Below are 11,538 nucleotides of genomic sequence, written 5' to 3'. Positions count from 1 at the left end.
GTATATATTTCAGTGGCATTCACTACCATTTACATTAATCTATAATTACTCAAAATCAATAATTTAATTTGGACTAATTAAAAGTACAAATAGTAAAATAAGTTTCACTTAATATTGCGGGGTCTAATTTATTCTTTCTCACTAAAAATTAAGGTGATATTTTTTTGTAATCATTTTTAAAAATCTAAAATAAAATATGAAAAACAATCTTAAGCTAGAGCTCTAATATCACTAGTTGTTGTGTGTCACAATCTCACATCAAATGTATACTAGAAAAATCTTGAACTTATAGGCTTGATTTGAACTCCAATTATGTGAGGCGCCTATTAAGAAAAATCCGATAAATTTATATACTCCACTTTTTAATAATAATAAAAATTTTATTACTATTAATGAATTGCCCCTAGAAGCAACCTTAACTAAATACGGTTCCATTGTTTTTACTTTCGAAGACATCTTCAAAAACAGCTAACCAATCGTACTTTTCAGCACAATAACATATATGAAGCATTTCCTTGTTTTCATTTTCAACAACAACAACAACAACAACAAAACCAAGCCATAAGCCCCACAAGGTGAAGTCACTTATATGAATCCTTTTCGCTAATTTATGCAATGGACTATTTCTTTTGACAAATTCAAGGCACTATTAAATTTTTGCTCATTTTGAAAAACAACAATGCGGAAATTCATTTTTGGACCATTAAACAAACGGATCCTTGCTCTTAATTTTCCTGTTCCAAAGACCAACCACACCAAAACCGTAAGAAAAACCAGCTTAAATTGTCAAAATTAATTGATTTTGTTCGGATAAATTTTCAATTTGATGTCACATTCCAGGGCAAAAATTGGCAAAATAACAGAGTTTAACACAGACTCACCATACAACCTTAACGAGTTTTGCTCTTTCCATGGCGTTGGACCTCAAATGCTGCACATATCTTCTTCCAGCACCGAATGGCAATGAGCGAGGGTATTACAACCCATGAAGCATTTGCTGCAATATAGTATGCATAATAATAATACGGGCTTGCAGCATAATTATCGCCTTCCAAAAGAGAAGTAATAAAATATACAGCTGTTCCATAGAGCTGCCCCAAAGAAATGGCAAACTGAAGTATGTGGCTGTATGATTTCTTCGTGGCTATTGCGTACCTGCAAGGCACCATTAATCTCAGTGCAACAAGACTTGCATACATGAAAATGCTATGAGACTCCGAAATCAATCTTACATTGCCAGAAGGGATGCTGGACCTTCTAAAACCACAGTTATTCCTTCAACAGTAACAACCCCTGCATCCCTGGCTGCATACCTTGAATCACCTTTGCTATATTCTTTCCCTGCCAGTTTTAATTTACAAGCACTATCCATCAAAGAGTTTTTTGAGTCTTTAAAATAGTCCCAACAGCTAATAATGGCTATAAGCAAAGAAGAAATTAAGAAAGAGAATTAGTGAACCTACAAACTTCAGCCAGGTAACAGGCAGTCTTCTCCTTGTAAAATTCTGGAGAGAAAACAAAATAGCCCTCGATGATTATGTGGGTAAGGCCTGTGAAAGCCCACCAGCACAAGAGTAACCTATCAATCTTGGTTGTCTTGGGTAGCCGACCTTGTAAAAAGAAACATAAACATATTATTTGCATAAACATAAACATTAATATTATTGCTTTTAAAAAATAATCTTTAATTGAATCAAATATATTATTTCAATAATAATAATAATAATAATAATAATAATAATAAAGTTTCAAGAATGTTTTAATACTAAGGAAAGGAGAAAAGCAGGTCTAGGTTTTAAAACCATGGTGTCCAGCATAAAAGGTTCAACCTTCTGAGATTAATCAACTATTATGTGAATTTCAAGATGTCAACTCTTGCAAAAATGCCCACCGGGTTGCCACCTCCAAAAGACATCCATTGCGCTATTTACTTCATCCTCAGGTCCTAGTTACCAAATCTCCCACATTATCCATTAAACACTAGGGAGTCAGTTAGAAGTGAACAATCAATAGGGATTGCTAAAGAAGGGACACATTGAGCCTAACTTTAGTCCTTGAATCATCACAAACTCTCTCTTTTTTTCTATATCCTTTTATTCTGAAGAAAGATGGCACCTGGAGAATGTGTGTTAACAATCGGATGATCAACAAAAATCATGGTGAAGTACAGGTTTCCCATTCTAGGTTACAAGATGTGTTAGATCTGGGTTCTAGGGCCTACTCAAAGCTTAATCTACGTAGCAGCTATCACCAAATTCATCTCCTACCAAGAGATGAGTGGAAAACTGCTTTAAAGTCTCAAGATGGTCTCTAGGAGAGAAGCTTGTCATGCCTTTTGGACTATGTAATGCCCTTGACATGTTTATGTGACTAATGACACAGCTACTTCCTCCTTTCATGGATAAGTCCCTCGTTGTCCACTTTGATGACATCTTGATCTACACGCTCATTCTAAAAAGGGGCACTTGGGTCACCTCCGTGAAGTTTTCGCTATGCTTAGGTATGCTAAAAAGATATATATTAACTTTAAGAAATGTTCCTTCCTTCATACATGTGTCATTTCCTTAGGAGTTGAAATTTTAGCCCTGGGCATTTCTGCTGATCCTGAGAAGGTGAAAACTATGTGGGATTAAAAGTGCATAGTTTTCATGGGCTGCCCAATTTTACAAGCAGGTCAGTAGGAACTTTAGCACCATCATGGCTCTCCTCACCCATTACTTAAAAAGGGAGTTTTATTCGTATATTCTTGTTGCTAAAGCTTTATGGGTGATAATCACAATATTTAGGCATCCATTGTATCACATGCACCCATTGTATCACATCCACACTTCTCTTAAGCCTTCAAGTTTGCCTGTGATGCATTTGGAATAGGTATTGGAGTGTTAAATAAAGAGGGTTACCCCATAGCCTACATAAGCATGAAGTTCAATGATACAAACTAAAAATATAATGCATATGGTCATAGAAAAAATATGATATATACGACAGAGTTTGATTTGTAGCACTTCTATACTTAAGTGTTTGTGTCGTGGGCTTTGAGCACATAAAGGATGAGTACCCTTGCTTTTGTAACTTTTGTATCCTTTTCCACAAAAAAAGAAACAAACAAACAAACAAACAAAAAACCCAAAAAAAAAAAAAATGATAACTGCCATGATTAAGTCAATTAGTTAGGTATGTAGTTTAGAGATGCATGCCGACGGTCTACCTGGCCATTTTGGTAGGGATAAGTCCACTCTTCTAGTAGAAGATACTTGAAGATGTTGTTGGGATTGTGTCTTAATGTCGCACCAATTACAAAGCCCACAAAACAGAACAGTAGTCTATATCTATATACTCCATTCCCCTTCTGCATATACCTTGGAAGGATCTTGGCATGGACTTCAATCCAGGGTTACCTAAAACTACTGGGGTCATGATTCCAATTTTTGTTGTGGTCAATAGGCATAAAAAATGACCCATTTCATTGTGTAGCAAAACATGTCACACATAGCCAAGCTCTTCTTTCATCGGTTACCCACTCCAATAGTTTCGATAGGGATGTGAAGTTTGTTAGCTATTTATAGAAGACCTGAAACCGTTTGGCACCCAGCTGATAACAGTTTTCAATTGCTCTCATCCTTAGACTCTTGGTCAAACTAAGGTAGTGAGGTGGTTAATCATGGTTTCATGACCTACTCTGGTGCATATTAGAGGATAAGCCTAGAACTTGTTAGCTTCTGTGGAGTTTTCAAACAATAATTTAGCGAACCGATATGATGCAGGGGCAGCATCAAGTTCTGCAGCCTTGGGAGAATTTAAAAGAAATAGAAGAGAGGAAGGGAAAGGAAGGGAAGGGAGGAGGAGATACCAGAGGGAACTCACATTCAATTCAACAATTCAAATTCATGAACAAACAACCACCAAATACACATAATCCTACACTAATTAATACTAAACACACATAATAAACTACTAACTTAACCCAACAATTATCAATCCAATTCTTCTTCTATTTCTAAGGAAGAGAAATAGAAGAAGAGGAGAAGAAGAGAAGGAGAAGAGTGAGGGAGAATGGGTGGACTGAAATGGAAGAATGAAGATTGTGGTCGGGCTCTAATACCAAATGATGCAGGGGCAGAATCAAGGTTCTGCAGCCATGGAGAAATTAGATGAGAGGAAGTGGAAGGGAGGAGAGAGGAGATACCAAGGGGAAACTCACGTTCAATCAACAATTCAAATTCATCAACAATTGCCTATAACATGGCTTTCACACATTATTTTTAAGAAAGCCTCTCTACATGAAATTACACATAAACCCCTAAAACTACATTAAAATTACAAAAATACCCTTACTTTACACAAATATTACAAACAAGCCCCCAAAATACACATACTATTATACTGATTAAACTAAACACATAATAAACTACTAATTAAACCCAACAATCCCTTAACCTAATTCTTCTTAATTATTCTCCAACATGACTCTTTTCAAGGTCTTGCTTCTTACACATCATGATATACTAAAGAGTCTTTTTGAGATTGTCCATGGATATTCTCTAACCATAACATTGACCTTGTTCTACTTTACCTTGCAACTTAATGCCCACCCATTTGTGTTAGCCAAGTCTTTTGCCCAATATATTTATGAACAGGGTTTTAAAAAGAGTTAACAGTTGTTGAAGCCTAAAGGTAACAGGTGTAGCTGGAAGTGGGTGTAACAATCATTATTTAAAAAAAATAAAATAAAATAAAATAAACATAGACACACAAACAAATGTCTGAGAAATCTACTACAGAAGTTACATATCTTTTAAGAAGATTAATGAAAAATTTTAGAGAAAAAAAGAGGGACTTGCATATGGTATTTATTGACTTAGAGGAAGAATATAATAGGGTACCCAAGGAAGTTCTATAATGGATTTTAGAAAACAAAAAAAAAAAAGTGTATGCAGTAAGTATACTGAAGTCATTAAGGATATGTATAATGGAGTAATGACTAGCATTATGACTACAAGTGGAGGGATTAAGGAATTTCCAATCATAGTAGGTGTATATCAAGGATCTGCTTTGAGCCCTTATCTTTTCACTTTAGTGATGAATAAACTTATTAAGAGAGTCCAAAATGAGGTTTCATGGTGTATATTGTTCGCAAATAATATAGTCTTGATTGATGAAACTAGGGGTGGAGTAGACTCTAAGTTAGAATTATGGAAAGAAGTTTTAGAATCTAGAAGCTTTAGAATAAGTAGAAATAAGATAGAATAAATGTAATTTCAATCATGGTAGGAGGATTATCATAGACAAAGTTACACTTGATGATGGAGAAATCAATAGCACTATTAGATTTTGATACCTTGGATCCATTATGCAAGCTGAACGAGAAATTAAATAAGATGCAATGCATAAAATGGAGAAGTGCATCGAGTATGTTGTGTGATCGTAGAATACTTTTAAAATTAAAAGGGAAGATCTATGGGACGGATATAAGACCAGCTATATAATATTGATCAGAATGTTGGGCAACTAAGAAACAACAAATCCAAAAAGTAAAAAGTGGTCGAGATGAGAATGCAGGACATCTTGAATATGCAAATGCAGATTAAAAAAAAAGTAGAAGCCGCTAAGATGGATAAGCGACATAACATTAAAAGATACATTAAGGAATGATTGAATGAACATATTCGTGATAAGTTAGGTGTAACTTCTATGGAAGATAAGATAAGGGAAGGATGACTTAGGTGATTTGGGAACCTGCAACATAGGTCAAATAGTGCGCCAGTGAGGAAGAGTGAATTAGTTACCGTGAGGGGCTGTAGAAGGGATAAGGATAGATCTAAAATAACTTGAAATGAGATAGTGAGGATTTAATAACCCTGAATTTGTTGAAGGAAATTGTCCATGATTGCATAAATTGGCAGAAAAAAATTCATGTAGTCAACACCACCTATTGGGACTTGAGGCCTGGTTTGTTATATGTTGTTGTAGCCCTATTCTTCCTCCTTCTAAAACCCATAAATTAAATAGCCAAAAGTTCCTCCATAAATTCTGGACAAACCCAACTTTCTCCCAAAACACTATATAGCTTGTTCCATACACTCCAAGCAAAATCACAATGCAAAAATAAATGAGATGTTGTCCTGAATTATCATAGTAAAGCACATAAAGATCTAGAGAAAGTCTCCTAATTTGCAACAAGTTATTTGTGTTGAGTCTATTAAGCATGGCTAACCAAATACAATCCCTAATTTTTGGGGGTACTTTGGTCTTCCAAACAATAGAATAAAGAGCAAAAGAGGAATTTGAATAGGTCAAGAACTCATAAAATGATTTACAAGAATATAGGCCCAAATGATCTAAGGGCCAAGAATGAACATCCTTCCTTGAAGAAAGATGACAAATATTCAATAAAATCAACAATGAGGACAGCTCAACCAACTCTCTATCATTTAGAGGCCTCCTAAAATGGAGTGGCATTGGGCAAGAGTTCAAAAAATTGGAAGTTATCTTTTGTGGGAATGGACAAAGTTTCGATAAACGATCTAACACAATCATTAGGCATTGTTGGACCACGAGAACAAGCCACATCCAATTGGCAAAGAAATAAAATAAAATTGGAAGGAAATAAATAGAGTAAATAGAACAAAAAGAGCTTGTAGTGGAAAGCTTCATCGAGTTTGGAACCCTTCGCCCCGCCCCCCCCAAAAAAAAAAAAACTATTATAGTGGCTGGTTATGGAATAGGAGTTAAAAAGTAGAAAGCATTCTTCAATGGGAATGGATGGACTCTCAACAAACAAGCTAACACAATCATTAGGCATTGTTGGACCACAAGGATCAGCCACATACAATGGGCAGAAGATAAAATTAAAAGAAAAAAAATAGAGTAACCACAACCCAATAAATTTACATGGTTTGACACAAGGCCTACATCCATAGACGATACAACAACAACAAAAAATCCACTATCAAGGTGAACAAAAATTACACCAAGAAAGCTTCACACTTCTCTTCAATGAGTTGTAAAAACACACAAACCCTTTCTAACCAAAGGAAAAAAAAAGGAGAGGAGGAAGAATCCAAGGTGAATCCCTGACAACATTCATTTTTTGCCTTTAAGTCACATTTGATTGGCGAAATAACTTTTTCTTGGAATAAGATGAAATACAATGGGAAGCAAAGAAATAGAGGTAATGGCCATTTCTCGTATATTCCTAATTATTTCACCCAACATGTAATAAGAAAGAAATAGATATTCCCATGGTGAAATTTGGAAATAGTTATTTCTTATCTATTCCTCATTATGGACTTATAGAAAGTTTCACTTTGTTAGTTGCTTATGGTAACAACATAATTTTTTGTGTAACTAATTGCAATTAGCCTAATATAACTAATTTATTCCTAAAAATAAGCATTCTACAAACCAAACGCAACCTACTGACGTAGGACAGGAATTACAACTTGTGGTGATTATGTGGCAGGTGGTGTAATTTCATGTATCTTCAGGGCTTTATATGTAATTTTCTATAATTTACACTTTCTTATAAAATAAGGTGTAAAGCCATGTGGAAGTTAGATTTTGATAAGTTTCTGAATTGAAAGTGAATATGCGATTCCCCCCATCCTCTTCTTTCCTTCTTGTTCTTCTTCCCCTCTCCTCTCCTCTCTTCTCCTATATTTCTCTTGCAATTTCTCTCTTGGCAGTAATATCATTGCTGACCTACATCATTTGCTCATTTCCTCTTGGCTTGTCTGCCTCACACTCCACACTCCCACTCTATGCCCATGATATAACCTCTCCCTTTTATACACCCAACATGCATAACAGCCAACCATACATTTAATGGTCCATGCAACATAACTCCTATGCATTTGAATCAATCGAAGACATGGCTTGAAAATATACTAGCAAAGTTGAAAGATAACCATGCATGTTATCATATGCTTTGAAAAATCCAATCACCATGCAAATAACTAAATGCATGCACTTGAAAGAGCACAACAATAAATGCATGGCACATAAAATACACAATAATTAGCCTAAAAAATAAGGATCCGCCCATATGTTAAGCCAACCAAATATTAAAGCCTTTGCATGCATGATGCATTCCAACCCAAAAATTAGAATGGAGTTCAACTAAATTTGTGTATAATAGATCATATTGCAAATAATAGTCCAATTTAAAGACCAGGAATTGACCCATGATGCAGACGATTGTGGCTTCTAAGGGCTTGATCCATATCCAAATTAGTTGGCACCTAAACACAACAAAATTTAGGGGTGAATGATTGGCAGCTCTACCAACTTTATTTTCTTACTCAATTATCCTTACTTAGACAAAGTCTTGTGCAATTGTATATTTCATATTACAGTGACCAGAGATGAGAATGATAGGCCAATCACTAGAGTTGACTGTTTCTACCTTTCTTTGTAGTTTGCAGCTTTTGCTCCATTTTACTTATGTTCTATTTGCCCATGGAGATAGAGAAAGAGAGGAGTAGCGCAGCTGACAGTCAGGAGTTTAAGAGAGGAGAAAAAGTTAGGTCCCTCGATCAACCTTTCCCGTCCAAGGAAATCACCATGCTTTTAAATCGCGGTAGCGAGTAGCATAACATAATGGTAATAGGTGTAATGGGAAGCGGGAGTAACGGATGTCACATAATAGGAAGCGGGTGTAACGGCCATGAATTTTTTTGAAGCATGCACAACCTTGTGCATATTAGCGTACTTGCATGTTTTAAACTTTTAGCCCTTCTTAGAAAAATTTTTAGTGCATTTTGGATCCTTTAGTTCGAGTAACTAAGTTATTTGGTAAGGGCAACAAGTTTACATTTTTTTTAAATCACCATTGATAGAAAAATTACGTATATGTGCATATTTATACTTCTCATTGTTCTTATCTGTGATAAATTCTTATATGTGCTAAATTAATTAATAAAACAAGAAACATTATACACTCCATTAATCTATTAGACACATAAGACATACGAATAATACAAATATAAAATAGCTAGAAAATAAAGAAGGTTGAAGTTGAAAAATATAGAACATAAATAAATATCACATTACTAATATTATCAAAATAAAATATTTTACTAACAAGTTAGTATTTTCAAATTGTTAATTAATGCATCTATTGTGAGTATTTAAAGAAATAGTAAATTTTGTATCATTTTCATCCTCTTTATAATTTTGTCCCCCTCATGCCACTCGGTATATTGAGAATGATATATGAAATAGATGGAAAAAGTGAGAAGAAAAAGTAAAAAATAAAATAATTTTTTGGTGTAAGTCCTGTAGCGGTTAGGTAACGGTCGTAGTGGCCTTTACGTAATGGTCGCAGTCCGTAACGGCTGCTACGGCCGTGATTTTTCTTCCCATCAATTTCGTGGTGTGTAACAGTATCAGTAACCCAAAAAACCATTACGTAACGGTCGCGGTCTTTATTTAAAACCATGGAAATCACTCTAAAATAGTGATTCCTACTGAACTACATGTGGACCAATGTGGGACCCACAGTATAGACTGACTCGTTGGACGAGGAGGCTTGACCATCAAGTCACAGAAGATCTGCTTTTTATGGGTTTTGCAAGCAATCTAGGATGGTAATTTATGACTTGGGTCGGGATCAATACTCTTGATGTTTTTTCAGGGCTTGGGTACGAGAACATAATTGGAAGAAAGAAGGGTCAAAGTTTAAACCGCTCACAATAGTTCTACCTATAGAAAACCGAAAGGACCAAATTTTCTCATAAGAGAGTCAAAGCCACCATACAAGCTACTCAAACTCAACTCACATTACCTAGGCATGACTTTATTAGAGTTCAAGTCAAACCCAAGCCACTCTTATAGCTTGAATCAAGTTAAAGCTTTAATACCTATCTGGAACCTAAGGAGCTTCAAATAAGATTTATATAAATTTTTTAATATTATTCTATAATTAAATCAAGCTTCTTTCAACCGCGAACCTCAAGATCTCTTCATGGAGTTGAGAGCTCAAGTTCAACAACTTGACCAAACTCAGATCGAGTTGGATCTCAAAATTTTCCTTTAGAGACGGGTTTGAATATGAGACTACGCAGGTTTGACTGTACTCTGATCCAACTCTTGACATAATATATGGAGGTAAAAATCTCGAAATGTGAGTTCAACAACTGACCGAACTCAGGTCGAGTTGCATCTCAAAATTTTCCTTTAGAGATGGGTTTGAATATGAGACTGCGCAGGTTTGACTGTACTCTGATCCAACTCTTGACATAATATATGGAGATAAAAATCTCGAAATGTGCATTCCCACGTCATTATCATAAGCAAACTAATTGTACTGAAATTGAGGATGTGATGAAACAGAGTCCACAGAAAAATGAATTAATTACAGTAGGAGGCAGTTATCTTACTTATCAAGGAAAACGAAGCTAATTACCACAGAAGGATGCAGACAAGAAAAATGAAATGTTAAACGTGATCAAGTCTTGGTCAGAGCAGTGTAGTGAGAAATAGCGAATGAATGGGGAAAATGGAAAAGGACAAAGAAGAAGAGAAACATGTTAACAGGAGGAGGAGGAGGAGGAGGAGGAGTATGTACCAGAGAGGATCCAAATGAGGGAGATGACAAGCAGCGAAGACAGTGCGTAAACGCCGACGATGGCAGATTGAGAGAGGAAACCGGGTACGAAATCCGGTAGAAATAAGTCTCCTGGAACATACGGGTGACCGCGCTCGGATCCTGCCGCCGCCGCCATGGATTCCGGATGGATCTACTTTCTCTTTCCTCCGCTCCGAGAATTTTTCGTCAGTGCAAACTTTGGTTCCGACTCACAAACTTTTATTTGATTTTTAGAACATTTACATCTTTTGAAAAGTTCATAAATAAACATATTTATAACAAATTTATTGCATTATTATTAATATTATCATTTTTATATGAGAACTTCTGCCACCGACAAACCCTTTGGATCCCTCAGTGCGGTATCAAACCCACGAGACGGTGGCCTTCCCCTTATTTGCCACCCAGGTTAATTCGAATGTGGACACAACTTATTCACAATCAGGTTAGACGTTTGGCTAACTTGCCTCTCAAGACCTTTTTTCGGACACTTGCCTCGGGACACAGCTACATTGCATCAATTGGGAGTCTACAACTGAGTGCATCAACAGCATTCAAACCCCCGATGCTCCTACTGGATTGCCCGTCTGCTTTCCACTGCGCCAATGCCCTGGAGAATTTTGGATCAAAAGTAAGGTTGCTCTTTTATGGCAGTTTGGTCATGAATTTGAATCCAAGAAAATAACCTATCTCTATAAAAGTAGGGGTAAAGTTACATGTACCGAGACAACCCTCCCCTTACTCTAGCAAAGTGGGGAGCTTTGTGATTTGGGGACACCCTTTATGATAAGCTTATTGCACCGATAAAAATTAAAATAAGGGATAGACAGTTTAAATGATTTGAGCACTTGCAATGTAAGTCAAACTATAACGACCTGATTTTTCATGTCATGTTTTTTAAATATATAACTATAAAATTTCCCTACTCCGATACCTTCTAATAAAACCAA

General features: G+C 35.8%; 1 protein-coding gene across 1 annotated transcript; it reads right to left on the bottom strand.

Annotated features, from left to right (window-relative positions):
- Window positions 1-764: 764 nt before the first annotated feature.
- LOC131156340 (probable 3-beta-hydroxysteroid-Delta(8),Delta(7)-isomerase) lies at window positions 765-10,836 on the bottom strand. Its single transcript, XM_058109945.1, has 4 exons — window positions 10,568-10,836; window positions 1,464-1,610; window positions 1,233-1,341; window positions 765-1,155 (listed from the first exon to the last, which is right to left on the bottom strand). Exons 1-4 carry the CDS (start codon window positions 10,722-10,724, stop codon window positions 891-893), a joined length of 678 nt encoding a protein of 225 aa, XP_057965928.1. The 5' UTR covers window positions 10,725-10,836; the 3' UTR covers window positions 765-890.
- Between the last annotated feature and the right edge of the window lie 702 nt (window positions 10,837-11,538).

This window comes from Malania oleifera, chromosome 5, assembly GCF_029873635.1.
Source record: "Malania oleifera isolate guangnan ecotype guangnan chromosome 5, ASM2987363v1, whole genome shotgun sequence".
NCBI lineage: Eukaryota > Viridiplantae > Streptophyta > Magnoliopsida > Santalales > Ximeniaceae > Malania > Malania oleifera.
This window is presented reverse-complemented; position numbering and strand designations above follow the sequence as displayed.

Coding starts and splice junctions, on each gene's coding strand:
- LOC131156340 (XM_058109945.1), bottom strand. CDS start 10,724: ATGGCGGCGGCGGCAGGATCCGAGCGCGGTCACCCGTATGTTCCAGGA. Junction 1,611..10,567: donor CCTCATTTGGATCCTCTCTG/GTACATACTCCT, acceptor TCTTTTTACAAG/GTCGGCTACCCAAGACAACC. Junction 1,342..1,463: donor CTGTTACCTGGCTGAAGTTT/GTAGGTTCACTA, acceptor TAAAACTGGCAG/GGAAAGAATATAGCAAAGGT.